The 24256-nt window shown below is 37.9% G+C and overlaps 1 protein-coding gene across 1 annotated transcript; it reads right to left on the bottom strand.

Annotated features, from left to right (window-relative positions):
* Positions 1-994: 994 nt before the first annotated feature.
* Positions 995-22249, bottom strand: LOC144661774 (eIF5-mimic protein 2-like). The gene is made up of 17 exons (XM_078522600.1): positions 22141-22249; positions 21302-21373; positions 19409-19494; positions 18943-19036; positions 18158-18258; positions 17632-17697; positions 12626-12704; positions 11786-11842; positions 11249-11358; positions 10895-10981; positions 10267-10350; positions 8310-8378; positions 7327-7407; positions 6763-6834; positions 5021-5087; positions 2532-2654; positions 995-1134 (listed from the first exon to the last, which is right to left on the bottom strand). The coding sequence occupies exons 2-17, from the start codon at positions 21360-21362 to the stop codon at positions 1097-1099; spliced, it is 1275 nt and encodes a 424-aa protein (XP_078378726.1). The 5' UTR covers positions 21363-21373; positions 22141-22249; the 3' UTR covers positions 995-1096.
* Between the last annotated feature and the right edge of the window lie 2007 nt (positions 22250-24256).

Genomic DNA, 24256 nt, shown 5'->3' with positions numbered 1-24256 from the left:
AATTGAAAAAAATATGTCAAACATTTGAGGGAGTGTTAATCTTGTTTCCAAACACCTTGAAGTTTCATCAAAAATACTCTGTTGTGCGTCATATTCGAGATACTGTATTTTCTCAAATAAGCACCCTTCCCCAGTACGCATCCACCCCCCTTGGCCAAAAAGGCAAGTAAGCCCCTCTCCTTTACTTTCTTAAATAGAAACCTCTTTCTATTGTCCCTTTATCGTTTATGGTCTCTTTTGGTTGGAATTTTAAATAAGCACCCTTCCAGGAGATACGATATTACTTGAAAGTTAAGTGTCTTGCCCAACAACACAACACTGACTCCACCCAACCAGAGTCCAAATGCAGTCATCTTGGGAGACCCAGGGGCAGTTAGTTGGGGCAGGGAAAAGTCTGTAAGGGCAAAAAAAAGTCGCGAACAGGGAGTCCAAAATTTTAATGAGTTTGTCCCCATAAAAGAGGCCCTGCCAGGGTAAATTCCGACAAGCGACATGGCCCAAAAAGTAGTGACAGCATACTAATAAAATTGCGACAAACGACAACCTTTATGGAAAAAACTTAAATTCCGACAAGGACAAGCAATAAAAATTATTATGAAGGAAAATTATTTTCCTTCAATTTAATTATCGACAGCGACATGAAGAGCGATAAAACAGCGACATGGCACATATTTAAATTTAGACAAGCGACACAGGAACCCCCCCCCCCCCTGGCAGGGCCTCATAAGAGATCCTGAGGAGCATGCAAGGTGTTTTTTGGCAGTTATGAGTGCAAAGGTATCTTAAGATTTCCAAATTTGCTTTAAAAAATCTGTATACCGTTATTTATATTAATTTTCTCTGAAAAGTGGCCGTCCATAGGACTCCAGGACTCTCGCAAAGAAAAGACTTTTCCCTGCCCTCACTAACTGCCCCAGTATCTCCAAGGATGACATGCAATCCACCATCTTAGCAGGACCAGGAGGGTAGAGTGGGAAGTGCAAGATAAATCAACTTTTGTGCAAGTAAATGTTCATTTATTTCAATTTCATACACACTACAATGCATTTTATAATTTTTCTCCACTAGAGTAGTTTGGAGTGTGACAGTAAAAGCTTTAAGCTCCTTCGTCCTCTTCATCCTCAGATTCAGTTTCTAAACAAAAAAAAATACAGTATAATAGTGTTAGATTTATTTATGAATAAATAATGGAGAAATCACTTTATTACATAAACTGTAGTGGTATAGCGAGTGGTAGCAAATCGATAAAAATGGTATCACACATGTGTGGATAAAAATGGTATCCACACATGTGTGATATCATTTTTGACCAATCAGGTTGCAGAGTTTGCCATGTTTCAATGCTCAATGAGCCAAAGTTTATCTATATTAAGTCGAAACATCTTCGGATCTTCCTCTGCAATCTTCGGTTATCTTCCGAAATCTTCGGGAATTTTCGGAAAAGTCCAGAAAATGTTCGGAATGATATGTACAACCTTCAGACAACATTTTGAAATTCTCGGAAATCTTCGGAAAATGGTTGGAAATCTTAGGAAAATCGTCAAAAACATCGTAATTAGTAGGTTTATTTAATAAACAGAATAATACATGGTTGCTTGGAGATATGAAATTTATCTTCTCGTGTTCAAACCAATATCTCACTCGTGAGCTATCGATTTGAACACTCGAAGATAAATTTTATATCTCAGCGCAACCATGTATTATCCTCTATGTACCAACTAGCTTTCTGCCTTTATTAGGGGCGAATACATGGTACAATTTTGCCTACAATTACCAAATGTGACACACCTATACACCATTTTAATAAGTCGAGACACCATTTTGAATATTTAACTTTCCGCGAATGACGTTGTTAATAAAATATTCATCTGCGCCTCGACGTATTAAAATGAAGTATCTACGGTTGTAATAAGCCGAGGTGTCATTTTGAATATTTTATTAATGACGTCATTCGCGGAAAAATAAAACTTCAAAATGGCCCCTCGACTTATAAAAATGGTGTATACCTTAACTACAACACAAATCACATTTTGTAGCATAATCCACCTACCCCATCCTTACAACAGACGCAAACCTGTGTAAATGGTCCGTGCCATAGGCCTGTTGTAAGCTTGTCACATGTGAGAAAGTCGTACCATGTAAATTGGCTCTTAAAGGGGCTATGTTACGCAATTTTAGGTAATTCTATTTATTTTCGTTAAATTTGAGTTCTAATCTTCCAATTGGCAGGGCAAAAGTCTTTTATTGGCAGAATCACAGCCACAAAACAAACAAGGATGATTTTTGAGCATTGTAAAAATGACACTTTCATACAAATTGAGATAAACTTGAAAAAAGTCGGGCCCCCTTTTTGGCCTTTCTGTGTTTCTTGAGTTCTTTTACAGTCTTACGCCATTATTGTGATATTTTAACTAAATGACCAGTTGGTCAGTGCCGAAATTGCCTAAAATTGTGTGACAGCCCCATTAAGGTTTTAAATGTAACCAGTTAATTTTTTATCAAAATGTTTGTTGCAAAATCCTGTCACATACCTTCCTCTGCACTCTGTAACCACTCCACCATCTTTTTCATCTGCTCAAGAAAAACGTTTTTTCCTTTTGAGGAATGGCCTCCCTTGTACCACTTGATGATGGTGTCTTCACTCAGAACATCAGCTAAAATTTTCACAAATAACAAAATATAAGAAATAGTTTACATGTAAATTCTCCTTTAATAATTTTCTTCCATAATGCATTGTCAGTTATGAAAATTTGGTATTGCATCAATAATCACCAATTTGCTTAGCAATGTTATATCATTAATCGTATCTATAACAATATTCTCGATTTTGATTGGTTCTGCGCGCGCCTATTTGTCGCGTAATCGGCGCGCGATCACATGCCTTTGGGTGTCCAATTACAGGTATCCAATTTGAGCAACTTCAAATTGGATACCTGTAATTGGACACTTAGTTCCTAAAGACTTCCTAACTTCGAATTTTGTTATTGACACGATTTTGAAATGAATGACTTGCCCGATTTCTCCCTGAATTGTACTCCACTCAGTCCAATTACTATTACTAATAGGAAAGTAAGGAAGCATTTTAATTTTATAGATGTCATCATCTGATGTAGCACAAAGGCCAGGAATATTGCTACTCACAGTAGAATCCAGATTTCTTGAACCTCCAGGGAGGAAAAAAATTGCTTCAAGAAATCGGCGGTAAAATCATTCTCGTCCCCATAGCCCTTTCGTTTCTCTTAGCCGGCTAGGCCTTGGCACGAGGAAACAAAGGGCTCTGGGGACACAGGATTTCCAGTCCTAGATTCTAGGACTTCCGGTCTTCATGTATGCAGTCATGATGTTTCAAAAGAATGTATGAGAGAGTCGTTAGGTTTTTGACTTCCGTTTAGGAATTCTTTGTTTCAAACAGCCAATCAAAAAATTCGAATTAATTCAAAAATCCTATGTCCCCAGAGCCCTCCGTTTTCTCGTGCCAAGCCGGCTAAGAGAAACGAAAGGGCTATGGGGACGAGAATGGGGTAAAATTACAAGGAAGTACTGTCCAAGGGAAACAAGAACTTCAAGAAGACAGGACTTTCGAGGAAACCAAGGGTGTGCGAAATTGGGATTCTACTGTATTTCTTTTGAAAGTGGCACCCCAGTTCCCCACCACCTGGCATTTTACCCCAGGAGGGGGGGGGTTCTCCGGGTTGTAAATGACGGGGATGATCGAATGGAGGCAAAAATCAAAACCCAAAAGCATGTCTGACACATGCATTGTAAAGAGACACAAAGACAGCAAAACATGTTCGTTTGTAGTCTTTGTACTTTATTCGCAGAAATACACCAAGGCCACACAAGTAAGGCACTTTAGTTCTTTTTAACCCCCCCCCCTCCCCCTCCAAAAAAAAAAAAAAAAATCACTATTTAAATCAAGTCACTCAAAAAAATACTTGCCAAAGTTTCCAACCCAAAAAATCCCAGAATCAAAAATTTCAAACCCCAAAAAAATCCTTCGATCATCGGCGTGATTTACAATCCGGAGTACCTCCCATGGGCATTTTACCAGGTTGCCATCACAACAACAACAACTTTATTTAGTGTGTTTGAATGGTGTTTCTTATACGTGCCCAACTCCAGTCTGACAAGTTGGCTGATTCTGAAAAATCTGTGACTGCTGCACAGATTTTTGCATGTCAGGCGACATTTATGAACAAACGATTTCTTTTATGAACGAATACACAACCTGTAAAAGAATACCCGATTCCCTCTATAGCGCGCGACTGCAGGGAATCACGGTAGTTGTATTCATCAAACCATGCGCGAGACTCAGCAACGATGCACATTGCTGATGCACTATTGACCGTTCCGAAGTTGCGCAGGGGAACTGGGGCGAGTTTCAAATTTTAAGTAATTGATAATCTGACACCACCAAACGAAAGCTCATGTCGAGATTGGTCATTTGACCAAGTTTGATGCTTTCAGGATAAACAGAAACAAAGTCATGGACCTTGAAACATGGTTTAAAATCCATACATTCAAATGTCTCTAATTGTTAGCCAGCGTCCCCCAAAACCATGTAAACTCTTAAAAAAAATTTCCATTTTGTGACAGCTGTAAAATCCTACCAAAGACCCATTCTGATTTAATGGAAAGAAACTAAGATGAAAATCACTATGTTTGCCCACTTTTAAGAGTATCACAAAAATCATAAAAAAAAAAAATTAAAGAGTTTATATGGTTTTGGGGGACGCTGTCTCAAAATAAGAGAAGTTTGTATGGATTTTTAACCATGTTTCAAGGTCCATAACATCGTTTCTGTTCATCCTTAAAGCATCAAACTTGGTCAAATGACCAATCTCACTGGAGGTCCTTTCACGTGGTGGTGTCAGATTATCAATTGCTTAAAACTAAAAACTCGCCCCAGTTCCCTGCGCAACCTCGGAATGGCCAATCACGATTTGTTGACCCAAAGTTTGTCCTTCTGCTCAACAAATCACAAGCTCTATCAACTATTTTTCAATTCCTTAATTCTTACTTTTGTACAACAGCATCACCATCTTCTGAAACACTTTCATGAAGTTCATGTTGTCATAGCAATATTCCTAAAAAAAAATTGACAATCAACAACAACAACAACAACAACAACAACATTTTACTTTGCCAAATTAAATAGAAAACATTTTACTTTGCCAAATTAAATAGAAAATAAATTACAGCATAACATAAATTAACTAAAATAGGCAAAAAACTACTCAGAATAGAAATAAACTAAACGAGCTGAGTAGTTACAAAAAAAGATTAAATTGCTTTGACAAGGTTGTACATAAAAGAAGACAAAAGTAAAATAAGTAATAAGTAATAAAGTACCATGCAGAAAAAAAAATAAATAAGTACAATGTAACTAAGTATGTATAAATTATAATTTAATTTAGAAAAGTAGGGAAAAAAGGGAACATGGGAAAAAAAGAAAAGACAATAAAAAAACAGTACCAGTTAATGTTTGAACTAAAAAAATTTTATATTACCGTAAAGATCCGTGTATAAGCCGCACCTTTTTCCTCTAAATTCAAGTCAAAAATCGGGGATGCGGCTTATCTACGGAAACATCTCTGGTTGGAGTTCTCAAAGGCCTAATTAATATTCATAAAAAAACTTCTCAAGACGTCGTTGAATAAACATATAACAACCTGAAAACTTTGTTGTTGCTCACTACCTTTAAGTTCCTCTGCAAAGCTGTTTGCAGTAAGCCTGCCAGTCACTTCGAAGCATGTATTTCCGCCGCGTGCAAAAAGGCACCAAGATAAACGCAAATACTCACAAGGCAAATGGCCAACCGCTTCGGTTTTTTATTGACCTTCACAGCAAATACATCTGCTGGATTAACAAACTCTTATTCTGCATGAAGTTTTTATCCTGTTGCGGGTAGCAGTTTCCAAGAATCTTGAAATAAAAACGTGGTTTCTTCTGCAGAAAATGCCGCCATGTTTGTTTTTAATGCCCAGACTCCTCTCTACAATTCAGAGCTTGGCTACTAAGCATTCATCATTCGCGAACGATTCGAACGAATAACAAGTGTTTCAGGAGTGTTTAGAAGTGATAATCTCGAAAAAATGATATCAAGAGGGCATCCAAGTTTAAGATATTGTGAACTCAAACTAAAAAGGAGGTATGACAAGTGAAATTTAGCTTTCGTAATACTTAATTTATATTAAACATTGCAACAACCACCGTCAGGCCTGAACCACCGTGTCAGTGTCTCGAAACTGTGCTTGTGTGCCCTTGATTGTTTACCAATAGAACTTCACTTGAACTTCAAAATTTATGGTCTGTGTATTTTTTTTCCAAAATTTGAGCTTCCAAATCGGGGGTGCGGCTTATCTACGGGACGGTGCGGCTTATACACGGAACTTTACGGTAGTTTAATACGAGCGAAAAGAAAATTAAAATACTCAGCCATCATTAACCATAAGTACTTAAATAACGCTTTTTCATAGTTTGCTTAAATGAAATTGTTAAAAATATTGGCTCACTCATTGATGTCTGTATTGAAGATAAGGATATTTCTATATCCCACAGAATCAAAAGTGGCACTAGTGCGATTTATCCTATAATCGTGCAATTCACTTGCCGTGGTGTCAGGAACAACCTTTACAAAGCAAGAACCAAGCTGATATTGTTCTTAACAATATCAGCTAAGAACAATACAACTAATACACACACTGAAATCAAATCACTTTTTAATTAATCTCTTTAAGTGGTATACTGTGATTTTCATACCTGAACTTTGACCAAAAGGTTAATCTCAGATTTCGCTTGAGTGGTAAATGCGGCCAACAGTGGAGCGTAAGCCTACAAGAACAACACAAACCATCAGGTGTCACATATAGTACAAATAACATCATGTGTACTAGCATAGAATTAGCAAGCGTAAAGGATGATAAGAATAGTTTGTAGTAAATAATAAAGATGGTAAATTTAAGCTCAGTAATAACTAATGAAGATGAAGTATTCAACATGACACGAGCATGGGACAAAGGAACAATCTGAGTCCCCGACAGGAATCAAACCCATGGCCTCCCAGATACCGGTTGGGCGCTCTAACCAACTGAGCTACGAGAGACTCGTTGTGAGCTGGGCCATTTACTAGGTTGATATGTGACACGCGTCCTGCATACTGCTAGGATCAGCAATGTCGAAATCATCAAGTTTGTAGTAAATAATAAAGATGGTAAATTTTAAGCTCGGTAATAAATAATGAAGATGAAGTATTCATGTTGAATACTTCACCTTCATTATGATAAGAATAATACTATTAATTATTTTTAGTCTATGTTTATCTACCTTAAGATGACGCAGAGCTTGTTCAGCCACCAGTTCTTCTTTCTTGTTCCACTCAACAGCTTGCATTAGACCTTTCCACACCTGAAATGTGTCAGAAGTCATGTCATGATGTTGTCAAATGCAAAAGAATTGTCAAATTAAAAATTAACGAAACACATAGTACTTTGCAAGTGCCAACATATTCGCCACTTTCACATTTCCATAATACACTTTGTTTACCCCCCCCCCCCCCAATTTTGCATAAGCATTGTTTTAAATTTCTCTTGGGACATACATTCGTCCCAAGAGAAATTCAAAACAACAGTAACCTTAAGGTTACTATTATTAGCGACTACTTAATTATATTTTAACGATTTTTTCTGAGCAAGATTTTGCAACTATTTAATTTAGCGATTTTCCGAAAATTTTTAAAAACTCAGTGATATCATGTAAACCTGTTTTTGATGAGCCTGCAAATGCACACATATTTCCGGCTGTTACTTGTCATTCACAGGCTAGTTTTGAATAAACATATAGCTAAGATGGGAATAAATGTTCATTAAAAGAACAAACTCACTTAAAATGGAAGGAACATTAGCATTTTTTCATTGCCAGAAATAACAAAGTTACCGGCATCCATTTCTTGAAGAATTTTTCACGTCAACTATGTTTAATTTTGTTTTTTCTTTGGGGTGGAGGGGGGAGTACATAAATTTAACGAGTATTAAATCGGACCAAGACAAACAAATTTTAGCAAGTACTAAATTTAGCGATTTGCGCCCAACTCACTAAAATCGCTAAAATCAGTAGCTAACAATGGTAACCTTTAGGTATGCAATTTTTTGGGGGGCGGGGATCAAAGTGTATTATGGGAGATGTGGAAATGGTCATTAAGCAAAATGAGGAAGTCAACTTGTTAATACCTTTACAGTACCTATCAATCAAAATAATTTTGATTACCGTAATAAAGATTAATTAAATAATTGTTTATTAAACTGTCATACCAGATATGCCACGTCGTCCTCAGGAAGTTCGACTGATTTTTTCATTTCTTCCTTACAGGTAGAAATCATCTGTTAGAGAAATAATAAAAAAAATCAATAATTATCAAAAGAACTTCAAATCAGCAGAACATTATCATTTTGACATGCACCACACTTTTCTTGTACCAAGCACTTATAGTCAAACCGGATGTTCTTTTGATAGGAACTCTGCAATGTTTTGGTGTGATCTTTCAATATTGATTGACAGTTTGCTCGAGCAAGTTGCCAAGTTCTGGTTTTCATTTTGCCGTTTAAAAGAGGTTATACCACCTCTGTTTTAAAGAAACAGAAAATGATTGCCCCTTATTCGACTATTTGTCAACAGAATGCGAGAAATAAGCCACAGGCTTACTTTACATTGCCAAGCCAGGAATCATGCTTCAAAATTACAAAGTAACGTAAGCTGTAACTTGCGGAGAAAATTTAATTTTTAAAGCTGATTGCCAGTCTGTACTGCGCAGACTCAGGGTTTGTTTTCGTTTTTGTTTTGAATTCGTTGAAACGTTACACTTCGGTGACAGCATACATGAAGTTTTTTAGTCCGCCATCACAGTTCGTTTCGTTCAAGAATTTCTGATGAGCTGAAACGTCGGTTTGAAATAGCGTCAAGGTTCCTCTACTCGTTATTATTTGTTCTGCAAGGATATCTGGCGTTAATTATGAAGAAAAAGGTAAGTTTGTCGCGGAATTTTTAGTTTTGCTTGTAAACATTCCTTGCTTGTAAACATTCGTGTGGGCTCACATAAACATTCAGGGTTCAAAATAGCAGCCGGCTGTCGGCGGTAGCCGGCAGTTTGACGACACTTGCCGGCTACTTTTCACCGAAGAAATAGAAAATATCATGCCTTGATCGGCCAACTGAAATCAAAGTTGCTGTAATGTTGAATTAAACATTTCATATCAGAAAATAAAGCAGCTACAGGGCTAGAAAGTGCGACTCACCGGTCGCTAATGCGACCAAAATTTCATCTTTGTCGACGAAAACTTCTGGTTTTACGGTTTAGTCGCCAACGTGGCGACTTCATGTTAAGATGAATAACGGGCCGCCCCACCTTCTCAGGTATTGTGTCCCTCCAAAAAATTATATTGAAGATCTTATTTGCTTCTCAAACATTCAAAATAAGAAAAGAAGTCACATTGCTTCAATCCATTCTTTTGCTTTGCCGTAAAATATTTTATTTCTTCGGAAAACTTGCAAACGGCCGAAGTGCGTTTGAAATCGCCCCAGAATGCATCTGGGTATGTCATGTATGCAGATGGATTGTGTCCCTTGAAAATGCATAGCTCTCTAACAGCCGGGAAAAAACGAGCCTTGACAAAAAAAAGCCGACAAATTCAGGCTTAAAACGAAATTTTATTTTGAACCCTGACATTGCAGCCGAGATTGCGCAGTACGGACTGGAATTCATCTTTAAATGCAAATCTAAATTTGGCGATTACACTAGTGACGTTGTTTCCCACAAGGTGATATCGCTTGGGTTTGGGTCCCAGCCTGGCACAAGCTGCCAACAATGCGAGTTGCTGTTTTCATGACAAATTAAAAGAATTTATATGTGGCTAGGACCATGACTAAGTGTCAACATACAGAAGTGTCCGCTTACAAGATGTGTCTGTTAGCAGAGGGCCGATTTTTAATCAAGTACCGTAATGATTCGATTTAGCGCCCTCCTTCCAATTCTTTTAAAAGTAACTGAACTTTCAACAATTTGTTACTGTTACAGGTTTTGGTATTGCTAGTTATTTTAATATTTATTAAAGTTTTGTTTTGAATATTTGGCTGTTTCTCAAAAAAAAAAATAATACAGTAAGCGCCCTGTCCCGAATTAGCACCCTGTCTCGAATAAGCGCCCTCCCTTGAGGTGCCAAAAGTAAATAAGCACCCCGAGCACTAAATCGAATCATTACGGTAAATACTTACGTCTTTGACAGGTGTTTCATTGTCCAGCATTTCCTTCAACTGCTGTTGGAAAGCTCTCCGAGTGCCCAGCGCCTGTTGGCCTTTCTGAAAGCCAAACAGTAAAATTTTGAACACATGTTTGAACTCACTGATGGATGTCTAGGAGTTTTACACGAGGCTGTATAAATACATGTTTTTGATTTTACTTTACAGTGTTCCCAAACATTACAAGTAAGAGACAAGATGGTAAAGTAGGTAAAGCCTGTTGTCAAGCCTAATGGCTCATCAGGACCAAAACTTATCCCGGTTTCAGTCACATTAAGTGGCTAGGAGTATTTCTACTCTCCCCCTGGATGGGATGCTAGTCCATCGCAGGGTTACCCGCAGCAATAAATTTGCTTATTTATGCAGCTGGGTGGTGAGAGGCACTACGAGAGTAAGGTGTCTTGTCCAAGAACAAAATGCAGTGCCCCAGCCAGGCCTCGAACCTGGACTGGTTGATCTGAAGTCCAGTGCGCTAACCACTGGGCCACTGTTGTGCCTCTTGGGAGGCGTGGTGAACTGATGGATTATGTGCCGAGCTCTGGAGCGAGAGGGATTAATGTCCTGGTATGAGATCTTTCTCACTCCATTGTTTTTGCATGCTTACCTGAAATACCACAAGTTTTTCCAATCCATGAGCGTTGAAATGCTTCTCAAACATTTCCTGAGTTTGTTTGTTGGGAGGAAAGAATTCCTGTACAAGAAATCATGTAATCAATCAAAACCTTTATAAGTAGAGTGAAAAGGTAAGAACGCTATTAAACTAATTGCTAAAAATCCTTAAAATACTAGTAGATAAAATCTCATATATATAATCAGAATACAGTAACAATGATCATACTCTCATAAATTTGTAGTAGAACATTGAAGTTTGCAAAAAGATAATAATTTTGGTACATAACTTTGTCCAATTTTATTAATACAGGAAATCCTGGCAGATTCTGTGTTAAAATCAACTTACCAATAGTTTGTTCTCTAACTCTGCTTTTCTCAGAGAAGAGCTCAGACTGTTGAAATCCTTCTCTTTAACCATGGACTGAAAGACTTTGGTCAAAAATTGCAAAGCAATTCCTACAACAGAAATATACAATCAGCAAACATGCAAGAGGCTGAGACGGTAACTGAATCATTGTTTAAAAAGTTAAAAGCAGAACTGAAGATCCCCTTAGTTAAAACAGCATTTGGTCATTCGCAAAGAATTGGTGTTAAAAATGCCTGCTGCCGAGCCAAATGGCTCATCAGGCCAGAGCTTATCCCAGTTTCTGCAGCATTAAGAAGCTAGGAGTATTTTGTTCTTCCCCTGGATGGGATTTATGTCCATCACAAGGTTACCCCAGCAGAACATTCACCACTACCCATTTATACACCTGGGTGGACAGAGGCACTATGGCCTTAAGTGTTTCTCCCAAGAACACAATGCAGTGCGCAGGCCAGGGCTCGAACCTGGGCCACTCTGTGCATCTTGTGTCCAATTGATGCAAAATGCTGACTTCCTCACCTTCTTTGACAAGGGTTTCATTGAAGAGGCTGGACAACGCAGTGGATGAAGCCATGCCTATTGGAAAAGACATCAAAACTATTGATAAGAAAACTATACCACACTTAAAAATCTCAAGTATCCCTTTGCAAAATTAATGTAAACAGCACCATATGAGACCAAATTGCTTGCAAGTTTTCACTTTGACAATCACAGACTAAGCTTAAATGTTAGGGTCACCTTGTACAGCATAAAAAACTGTACACATGCAAGACTGAAGTATCCCATGATATGTTAGCTTTCATTTGAATGGTCACACAATAGAGTTTAATCCACAGGCTCAATGTTAGAACCACCTTGTACAGCATAATCAGGGCAGTGCTCTAAGGGTGCCCGGGTGCCTTGGGCGACTAACTTTTGTCTTTGGGCGACCAGATAATCTTACTTCTTCCATATAAGCTTTATGCTGGGCACCCTGGATCTCATAGTTTGGAACCTTTGGGCTCCTTGTAATTTTTCTTAGAGCATAACCGTGATAATGAATAGAACAACATCAAGGCACTGCCCAAGAGCTTTCATCCGAATGGTCACACACTAGGGTTTCATGCACAAACTTAAATATCAGACCCAGCTTGTAGAGTATACAGTCATCTTTCTCTAAACGTACACCTCTGTAAGACGGACACCTCTATAAGACGGACACCTGGTGTTGGTTTTGTCCCTGCCATTTTTGAGTTGTTTTACTGTAACTAAACTCCCTGTAAGACGGACAGTTGGAGCCGGTCCCAAAGATGTCCGTTTTAGAAAGATTCGACTGTAAAACGACATAAAAACATTGCCCAAGAGACGTGAAAAACTCACCATTTGCAAGAATGATGCCGGTGACAATGGCAAGCTTGTTTCTTTGATCTTCAGTGAAACCCTTAAGGAACAGCAAAATCTGCAAATGAAACAGAAGTTAAAGTTACTCACATACAAAAATAGATCACCTGAATCAGCCCAGCTACCTCAACCCTCCAAGTTAACTTTTTTCCTTAGTGGCCATTTGGCCACTGACTGTTCAGGTTTGGTCGCCAGTGAAAAATTTTAGTCGCCAAAATATATGCATTAATTAATAATTAATTAATTAATAGATTAATTAATAATTAATTCATTAATAGATTAATAATAATCTTATTATTATCTAAAAAATTGAAGGAGTTAGGTGAAAGAAGTACCTAATGTTGTTTCAAGTACATGCTTTTATTGGAACAGTTGATCATCATAAATTATGAGATTAGCTTCTGATCATAATGAAAAAGTACATATTATTATAGCCTCAGTGTTGTGAGATGATCACAGTTCTCATTCAGTCATTTTAAATTGATTTGGCTTTTACTTTCAATAAATTTTTACAATTAAACAATGTAAATGTACATGCCTTCAAATAGTTCCATTGATTTACAAGATTCAAGTTACATCACAAATATCAAATAAACAAAGGTTCAGACAGTCTTCAAAAAGCGTGAGTATGTATGAATGAAACGTGTATTTTACCGCCATTTTCCCCGCGAAAATATGTGATGAAAATTAAGATTAAAAAAGTCACTTCACAAAACACAGAAATATTTTATATATAATTTGTAATGCACACAAAAAATACATTGCAAACTACCCAGATTATATCAAGTTAAAATAAAAGATATCCTCAGTTGCAGCTGAATGGCGGAATGTTTCTATTGTTTATCTTGGCGGCATCAAATTTTTCCTAAGCCCGTGATTCCCGTGAAGTGAAAACTATTTTTTATCACATCGCTTATGATCATTTTAAATGTTCAACCAAGTTTTCTGCTTGAATAAGCAAAGTCAGCAAACAACATAAAACTTCAACTGGAAATTAAAAAGACTGCATATTGAAATGGACAGAAATTGAATTGTTTGTCGTTATAAATTTAATATGCGAACGGAATGCAAAAAAAAAAAAATTCACAAGTTTGAAGGCAATCACTATAGTTTTTATCAATGAAATATTCTACAATTAACCCAGGTTCGTTCACACAAGTCAATTTTTTTTACTTGAAAGTACGAGCCGCTTTTCATCGCGGTTTTTTTCTATTTAAAGAATAAATATTACCGCGCACGTTTTGATTAGATTTCTAGTGCTTGTCTTACATTTGCTTTAACAAAATACGTTTCTCCAATACATCTGGATGTTTCTCAAATATATTGTGTTCGAGCTTTCCAAGCTTTTGTTTTTCCTCTTCTTTTCGAAGGCAAATGATCGGATTGCGTGCGTTGTCTCACGCCTCAAGGTAAGATTTTCACGTGCCAAAGTACAGTCGAGTGGAACGAATTTCGTCGCGTCGCATCCCAAGCTCAAGTGAATGCAATTCCTTTATCTTTCGTGAAATTTTATTCAGTCTCCATTTCTACTGGTTAAAATCCCATTACAACTAGCTTTACAAAATGAATTCTTAACGCTCAGCGCGTTTCTTTTTTTTTCGCTCCAGAAGACAGTTTGCTCAAGCTCCTGATGCATAGGTCACGTAAAGTTTAGTCGCCGAGCTGGCGACTTGCGTTCTGATTTAGTCGCCAGCGCCAATATTTTAGTCGCCATGGCGACTAAAATGGTCGCAACCTGGAGGGTTGTACCTTTGTTATACCACATCATGGGTCATGTGCACATATAGAGCTATAACACTGGCTTTCAATTCTTCTAGGCTCTGTGCTCTGTTTACATCCATAACCCCCATTCTAACTTATGAGGACCTGACCTGTTAATTCTGTTTGTTTGTTTGTTGTTTTTTTTTGTTTTTGTTTTTTTTTTTTGGGGGGGGGGGGGTACAGTGTGTACAGTGTACACTGTATGCAATTTCTCCCATCTGAATTCCAATCCCCTTCAAGGTCTGCACTCCACTGTTGAAATTTCAACACAAGTCTTGTAATTCAATGCCGTTTTTTCGGCCTCCATGTTGCTGTTTTAACGCTGAGTTACAATACCATATTTTCTCAATTAAACGCCCCTGGCGTTTATTTCAAACTTGGTTTGTTGGACCCAGCATCCGGCTCTTAATCGAGAAAATATGGTAATTTAAATTTTAACAAGACGCCTAAAGCTTAATGCTTAAAACCGGGCAGTTAATGTTTAACTACCTGATTAGACAAGTACAGCAAAAGCTTTTAAAATACCATTTAATTTATATTGAGTAACACGCAAGTCTGTGGATTGCTTGTTCTTGCTTGGACAAATTCCTGCTTTATTTTTCTTCCGAATACTGAATAACCTAGGTGTTGAAAACGTTTTGTGTGTAATCTTGAATAAATGAACTCAAACCAGTTAAATGGCAGTACAAATCATCTTCGACCAAAACAAACAAACAATTAGAAAGATTTCGTTAAAAACTAAGACGCGTTTTTAAACATTTTTAAAAATGTACCACACCAAAAAAATGGGAATAAGAACAAGATAAGAAAGCTTTTCAGCTTTCAAACATGCAAGCTCTTCACGTCAATTTTGGGAAGCAGTCACGCAAACGCAAGTTCTTGATTGCGTGATCCATTGCAGGTCATTTCTCCATCGCCGTTCGGTTCCGACTGAAACTCAAAACCCTTGAATGAAAAACAAAAAATATATATTTTATATTCCTCGCTAAAAAGAGTGGAGTAACCAGAAAATTACAGTATTGGCTCCTGCTCGAATAAAACGAGTCACATAAATAATAAAAAAAACGAATAAAACGAGTCAAATATCAAGAATAACGACAGTTACCGCTGTGATTCCTATTGTTTAGCTCGAGTTTTCGAAAATCTGCCTGCCCCACCCAAGCACTACGGCCTCTTTGATGTTTTTGCCGATTTGCAAAGTTTTTGCCAACTGGAAAACCTAGGGTCGCATTACGCAACGCGCCCTGATGACAGATTTTCACCGCAAAGTAAACAAATTCTGGCAAAACATTTCCAAGTGCGACCCATACCTAACAGAAAAATTTCTAAACAAAATTACAAAAGAAAATAAAAGGTAAAAAAGGGCATGCATTAGACCACACGTATTAGATAACAGATGCTGCTAAAAATCTCAACTAAATGTGAAAAAAAGATTCAAGATGAGGCAAAGAAACATTTGAATTGCATTAAAATTTTGAATCTTTAAAAGCCTTGAAAATAGCATGCCGTGATAAAATTTAATTAATTATACGCGCCAAAGGGCAAGTTTTCATTTTTGCCGTCTATTCAGTTTCACACGATGGCTTTACCGATTTACATTCCATTCTAGTTTAAAGAAATTATTATATTATTACTTTGTATTTCCATTTTGTTTTCTGAGTTCTTGAAAAGTGTGCAAGTAAAGTTTTTACATCATGAACAAAATAAGGTTCTTTTGTTGTGTAAACATTCAATTCGTCTGTGACACACGGACTTTGTCGGCCCAACTGTACACGGATGGAAATAGACAAAATGGACACAATTTTTGCTAGATGAAAAGCATCTTCAAAGTAGAGTCTGGAGCTGTTTTTAAATGCAGGAAAACATTGCGTGACTGATGTAAAAAAGCTTCGACCTCAGCGACCTGTCGAAACAATCACCGGTTTCGGACTCCAGTACTCGCTTGAGTCGAACGCTTGAATAAAAACACAAAAATATATCTTTCACGTTTAACAAAAATCGGGGTATTAGATAAAATTTTAATTGCTCCTGCTGAGTAAATATCAAAAGTGCGGGATCTGGATCCTGGCCAAGAAAGCGGCCAAGTGAACTACTACGACAAATGACGCAAATATGTAAACATCTCATGGTGCCTCAATCTATAAATAGATGCCGTGTTCGTTTCAAACGCCTACTAAAAAAGGCAACTAATACAAACGTGAAAAAATAAAAAAGAAACATGAAAAAAGTTTTAGATGAATTTTTATTCAAGATGGGGTCAAGAAACATTTTAAAAGGCAAAAAGATTTATAAAATTTCAAAAACGTGAAATTTTGCATGCCGTGGTAGAATTTAATTACATGTATTAAATTATCCGCGCCAAGATTTCATTTTCATTTTGCAGACCATTTGTTTTACTTGCTGGCTTTACGGATCCCTTCACAAATACCATCATAGTTCGTAGAAATACTATACATTACAATTTTGTTTACTGAAGTCTTGGGAAGTGTTTTACATCAAGAACCAAAATAAGATTATTTTGCTGTGCAAACATTCAATCGTCTCTGATACGCGACTTTGCCAGCTCAACTGTGCACGGATGAAAATGGACATTATTCTTCTTATTAAATTAAATGAAAAGCATCTTCAAAGTATTCCGGCTCAAAAATGCTCTGGCTACCAGCCGTTTTTTAAAAAAGCAGTTATGCGTAAAGCTTGCTTCCTGCAAAAACATTGCGTGACTGACGTAGCGGTTTGGAGCTGTCAAAACAATCACCGGTTTCGCAATCCAAACGCTTGAATAACACAAATATATATATTTATTTCACGCTAAACAGAAATCAGGGTTTTAGATAAAATTTAAAATAGAAGAGTGATTTAATAGCCAGGTTTAATAGCTCCTGCCGAATAAATATCAAAAGTGCGTGATTTGAATCTTGGCCAAGGAAGCGGCCGAGCGGGTCTGGAACGATTTACCGACAAGACTACTACGACGAAAAAATTCCGGGCGATTTATGAACCGGGCCCGGCCCAGTCTCTGCCCGGTTAATTACCTTATATTCATTTTATATGCATGTTTCAACAAATCCATAATCCCATTTTGGGAGGAGTTTTGCTCAGGTGTTATTGGCATGTATGCTCTGATGGGTTTGTGGAACCAAGTACAGAGCTCAGAAACCACAAAGTTAAGGAAAACAAATTATTTTCAATAGTTAATTGAAAACCACTCTTACAGGACAACTAACCTTTTTGATCTCATCTTCAAAAGCCTTTTGCAGGTATCTGTACCGTGCAATGACTTTGTTTATCACCTGTAAGTTGGAAAATGCAACTCATGGGTAAAGGAAGACACACATAAAATAATGAATAAATGCAAAGCAAAATTCAATTTGAAGTAGGAATGAAATGTGTGCAGGAATTTGTATCGTATGGCATTTTCAGTGGAGGGGGACAGGAGGGCAGGAGCCCAAGAGACTAGGGGGTGAGAGGGGCACAGGAAAAGGGAGGGAGGAAGCGGGATTACCAAAGTGGCAGGTACCAGGAGTAATAAAGAAAAATGTGCAACATTATGTAATTTTGTTGCAGTAAAAATAGCACATAGAGGGGGAGGAACCACTAAAGAAAGGGGTGGGAACTTAGGAATGGGAAGGGGGAGGTTCAGACCCCATGCCCCCCCTCCCAATGTTTCAATCATCTGAATTTGTATAGCTAGACAAACATGCAAAGTTTAAGTTGTGGTCTGTAAATCAGACGACATTTTTTTCAAGTTACCTGCACATAAGTCTTGAGGTCGTCATCATTGGCTTCAAAAACACACACTGATGTTTTCCAAGTGGACTTTTCACCTTCTTCAAGTATACTACCTCCAGGGGCTGTAGAGAGTGGAAAGAAAGAATCTCTGTATTACATTTGCTCCCATTCAGGGTTCATACTCCTAGTTTTCCATGAACTAAATATTTTCTTAGGATTTTTTTCAAAAATTACCTTGATTTCTGGTACATTTTTACCCTTTTTCCTTTGTAAAAAAACACTGCCTACCGTAATGATTCGATTTAGCGCCCGGGGCGCTTATTTACTTTTGGCACCTCAAGGGAGGGCGCTTATTCGAGACAGGGCGCTTATTCGGGACAGGGCGCTTATTTAATTTTTTGAGAAACAACCAAATGTATCTAACAATACCGGAACTGTAACAGTCAGAAATTGTTAAAAATTCAGTTACTTTTAAAATAATTGTTCATTGTAGCAGTAAATATATACACGAACTGTACGGTGAACGGTCAGGAGTTTATCTAGTTGGCGTCAGTGAGGGCAGTTACTCAATAGTGGCACTTATTAGAATAGGGGTGCTTATAAGAATGGGGCGCTAATTAGAATGGGGGCGCTTATTGGAATAGGGGCGCTTATTTACAAAAACACATTCGAAAGGGGGCGCTTATTCGGAAGGGGGCGCTTATTGGAAGGAGGGCGCTAAATCGAATCATTACGGTAATTTATTTTATAAAATAATGTTAGTCTAATTTACCATTTAAAAATTGTATTGTATTTTGACACTATACCTAAAACACCCCCAGCAAACAGTATATCGAAGAGATACTCTCCATACAGCCGGTAATTCAGCTTACTCCCGGACGAATCCAGAAACTTGTAAACCTTACAAAAAGAAAAAAAACTAATTAATACAAAAATAAATAAATGTCACTTTAATCTTACTCTTCTCCAAATGTATCTTACAGGATATCAGGGTTGGTGTTAGCTGAGATGGACTAGGAGTAAAAATACTTGGACATTTTCCAGGGCCTAAACTGAACAACATAATTATGTACATCGATGTGGGCTGCTTGCCTAACAAAACTGTCAAAGAGCAAAAACATATTTAAGGGTTAATCACAAAAGATTAGAGTATTTTTGGGTCCCCTTTTTTCTTGATAATCTTCACAATGAAAGTCTTAATGAGTCAAGCCTTGTCTGTCAACCAGGCCTTGTAAAAAATAATTATGTACTTGACGCATGATCACAACTTACTTGGTCTAAATCATTGTTACCAATTTCCTGCAATCCCTGTATTATAACATCTCGAAATGCAAGAGGGTCTTGCTTTTCTTTTTCGTCTGTTGAGGAATTAAAATTTGATTTGTCAGGTCTTGCAACTTTTAGCTTAGTAGGTCGTTTAAAAACATCATTATGTGGTAACTTCCCAGGGGGGATTGGGATTTCAAGTGAGGATAATGACAAATGATTTTTGGGGGTTGAAAATGGAAGAGTAACCAGGATTCATAATTAAGTAAAATGTTTTAGAAACGTTCTCTGGTTAAAAATTTAAAAATATAAGCTTTCGGCTGCCAAACTGCAGCCTTTAACGAATGATAAAAATGGCGCGAATGAATAAATATATAGGGTAAAAAATGTGTGAAAAAATTACAGAATAAAAATGCGTAAAAAGGTGACAAGAAAAATAGTGAGAATATGATAATAAAAGAGAACTATTTTAAAAGAATAGAATATTGTGGAGGTAATGACCTAGCATTGTTGTCCGCTTCAGTTGTCATGGCAGTGTGCCATGACTCAAGAGTTTTTCGCACGCGATAGTCTCCTTTGTCAATGACTCTTGCATTTTTGAATCAATTTGATGGTCATTCATCCATGCATGGTTTGCAATGTTCGATCCTTTGTTACAATGTTTGACGTTTCTGATGTGTTCTTTTCTTCGCGTCTGTAGACATCTGCCGGTTTTGATTCCGGAAATTTTTGGACAGAAAAATTCGGCAGGTTTTTTTGGGGGGGTGGCTTGAATCAATAAGGGATTTTTGGGGGTATTAAAAACAATCTAAAGATTTGTGGTAGTGCCTTGGCTGTGTAGTAGTAACAGTACCATTTTATTTGTGTTATATTATTCCCCCCTGCCTGGAAATGTAAAGGTCAGAAATTCGGCATGGGATTTTTGTGAGGTTAATGTTTGGTCCGAATATTTTTTTGGGTTTTGTTGGAAGCCCTTGAGATTTTTTTGGGTCTTATCATTTTTGCCCCCATTTGATCATCCCCATCACTTAAAATGAGGTATAATTCCAGAAAATGTCCATACTCCCCCACAGAGGGGATTGGAAATTCCTGGGGGTACAGTCTCAAAGACCAAAAACTTTGAAGGAATTGTATGAAGCTTAATCAGAATTTCCAGAGGGGTGGGGGGATCTTAGGAAAAATCCCTTCCATGGGGGAGGTATGGACAATTTTTGGAACTTAACATTATCAAATGCCGTTACAATGCAAGGTATTTAGACTGAACTGTTTATAGCCATGAAAATTCCATGTGAGTAAATATGACTTTTGGTTCATTTCCCCCTTTGCTTTTAACGCTGTTGACATGTTTTTGTTTTCTTTTGTTTGTGTCCAATTAAGCTGAGCAATATTTACACCAAAACTATCCGTTTTATAATAGTGACCCATCCTTACCACCGATCACTGAGTACAGAAGCAAAAAATATTTTCCATGCAATTTGAAATCCTCAAGCTGGTGTCAAATCACACTTTCCATGCAGAAAGTTTAATCAGTATACATCTACTAACAGCATAATTTGCATAGAAAAACTGAAAACATTACATCACTGATGTAATGTGAGTTGACCATGAAACTTATAATAATAAAATCAAATGGACCAATAAGTTCAATTTAATTTATCTCCTCACGAATTTATATCAACTTAGTGGTACTTAGAAAAATAAAAAGCACAGATCTGAACCGGTTTCACATTCATCGAGATGGCAGAAATGACATCACGTCCGGAATATAAAGTAGCAACTATGAAACTGACATGCAATGCACACGAATATAGAAATGATGCTGTCAGCGAAAATAATTTCAAAACATACAATAACAAAAGGAAGTGCTATTAAATGGCGGCGAATATACCAAAGCTGTACCTCTTTTGCGGGTTCTGATCCGCTGACCACTGAGTGTAGGTTTGGGTTGCTTTTGACTCATAAAACAACTGGCTGAAAGACAGATTAAACGAACAACATATTAAGCTTTCGTTTCAATTACCATTCCAAAGGCTACGTATGCTTAATTTTGCGAAGGCTTATCAAGTTCTGGAATCGCATCTTTACGAAATATCGAGTTATTAGTTAGGCCTACTGTGATAACCGCTGTTATGAGCAACACAATTATTTAAAGTTTAGCTAATGCAACAAGCGACAGTTCCACGTTTTCAAGACATGTCTGAAGAACACTTTCATTCGGTGTAAAGCCCATGTAAGGGCAGAAATAAACGACACCGCGCCAGAAAACAATTCAAATTTACATTTCTCTTCACTCTCGAAAAATTTTCACAGCAGTGTCTTGCGATCTCGAAGCCAAAATTAAGCGTAATGTGAAAACATTTACACAGCAATAAAAACAGAACACAAAAGCTAAGCAAATGTACGCAAAGAAGATCTGGCAACATGTTACTTCGTTACGATCGCCAAGTTTAATAATCGCTCCTCTGTTAATAAAATTCAGTAATTACGTGTCCTCCGAAGCTTTGATCAACTATAAATTCAAACTGTGACACGTTAAAAGACATCTACTGCGTTTAAAATCACGAAACTTGCGATTTCAAGGACTATTTTAGCGTGCGCACGTAAGCTTTTTGTAAAGTCTTCTTGCTTTCAATCAATAAACCGGCCAAAACTTAGTTCAGGATTTGTGTAAGAGAGTCAATGTAACGCTAGAAAAAATTATACAGTTATCTAATGCAAGAAGTAATGTATGATCTTACCAGAAAACCGTTTAAGATATCGGCAAGTGGAGAAACTTTAAGACGAATGCAGACAAACTACAGTCCTAACATCCGCTGTGAAATGTGACACAAGACAGCACGAGGGACGACGAACAATTATGTCAGGGGACTGGGGTTGAGTTTGCAACTTGGGGCTTACGTTGGGGCAGGGGCGGAAATGAACCGCGAGTTCCCTTCAACCCGCCCTCCGTGGCCCCCGCCCGGGGCCCACGGGATTAGTTCTGAGCCTTTTTTCGGGCATGTAGAGAAGCTGGGTTGTGGACAGTTTAGTATTGGCGTTGTTTTGACAAGAAATAAAATACAAACAGCGGTAACAAATATGACACGTACGAGAATTTATATTATATAGTAGAATCACAACATTTCGGCCGACCATTCTTTGACGACTCCTCTTTAAACATTTGCCGATATGCTTTTCGTTTTTAAAATATAATCCCTAACGCTATTTGATCCGGGAGAACTGGATCGCTAAATTTTCTACTGAAAGCTGACCAAAAAATTCCCCAACACCTCCGGCAGGGCAATCACGGCTCCTGATTTTCTTACAGCCATTTACTTTGCAGGCCAAAACCCTGTTTCACGCGCAATTCCTTTTTATAAATGTCACTCCACTTCCACTAATGCACTAGTCAATTGAAACCCCCACCCCCCGACCCCCGGGGCAGGGCGGGGAATTAACGCGGCCATACCGGTGATTTAACGCGTATTTAACAGCGTGAAATCACCGGGAGTCGGGGAATTTAACACCTGCCGTTTTTAAGCGGGACATTTTAGCGGGGATTTAACGCTGCACCGGAAGTCTGGGTAGCTCGGTCGCTTCATGTTGAGGACTGGGTCCTAGTCTCTCCGACTCTCCTCCATGTGAAAAAAGATGGCGGACGGTGCGAGAAAGGTACTACCGAAATCACTAAACTGTTAGCATCCCGGAAAAAACGCTCGATCGCATTTGAATTTTGGGCTTGCTCACGTGACCATTTGGAGCGCCCGAATTGGTCACGTGACATTCTGTTTCTTTTCGCGGGCAGAACAACTTTGCTTTCAAAGGAAGGCTCACGGGTGAACTTTCCACAGTGGGAAATCAATTGGAAAGGATTTGAGGTCGCTACATTTTGAGCGGAGGCGGAGATGTTTCAAAAGAGTTCGACCCAGGAAGTTTTAGAGCAACAGGATAAAAGTACAAAGTGAGCGGTGCGGTGTTATCGTTTCAAACATATGGAAGACCTATTGTCAAACGGAAAAAATCTCCCTCACTGCAGCTAGGGATCAACCGAAAAGGCTGGAGGACCCAGAACTAGATTACTTTAACTGCTGATGAAACGTAGACTTTCGATAACTTACAAGCAGCAGCCAACTAATCGAGCGAATGGAACAGGCTTTGTTGTTTCTCATTTGATCAACACTGTATTGCTAACCAGTATCGAATGTCCAATTTATACACTGGAGATGAAGCCAATTTTCTCCACAATGTTGAGTATCAGGTATATTTTAACTCAGTTTTATTCATCTGTTGTTGTTTTGGTAAAGGCTGATTGTAAATCGCTTAGCGTTCCTCAGTCACGAAATAACCCGTGAACGATTTAAGTCAAGAAACCGGCGGTATTAATCTGTTAGACCTGAAGCATATTACATTAGATTATATATAATCAAGAGAAAATAATAATTTAACGCAAACCATCTTTTAATTGGTAAACAACAAATATTTCAGTAAGTACAGTAATGTTGCAAATAAAGACAAAAATATTGAAAGTTGGTGGGTTGTAAAATTGCAGTTCTCATATTTCTGTAATTAGTAACTCGCTTTCAACACATCTGGGTGTCGGTAAAACGCCGACTCGGGGTCGGGGTCGGGGCCGGGGTCGGGGTCGGGGTCGGGGTCGGGGTCAATTAATTTTTTTTTTTTTTTAATTCACTGATTGAGAAAAAAAAAATTACAAAGTTTATATTAGCGCGTGGGACATTTCGAGTCAAAAAGCACTTTCTTCACAAATTCGCCACAAATCTTGATCCTTATAAGTTCAAAAGTATAAAAGAAGAAATTTGTGGTCTAGTAGGCGACAGGTGAAATTGTCTATCTCGGCGGATAGAATTTGCTGAC

The sequence above is a fragment of the Oculina patagonica genome, chromosome 7, assembly GCF_052425735.1.
Source record: "Oculina patagonica isolate OP01 chromosome 7, crgOcupat, whole genome shotgun sequence".
NCBI classification, from domain to species: domain Eukaryota; kingdom Metazoa; phylum Cnidaria; class Anthozoa; order Scleractinia; family Oculinidae; genus Oculina; species Oculina patagonica.
The sequence above is the reverse complement of the archived record's forward strand: the minus strand, read 5'-3'. Positions and strand labels throughout refer to the sequence as shown.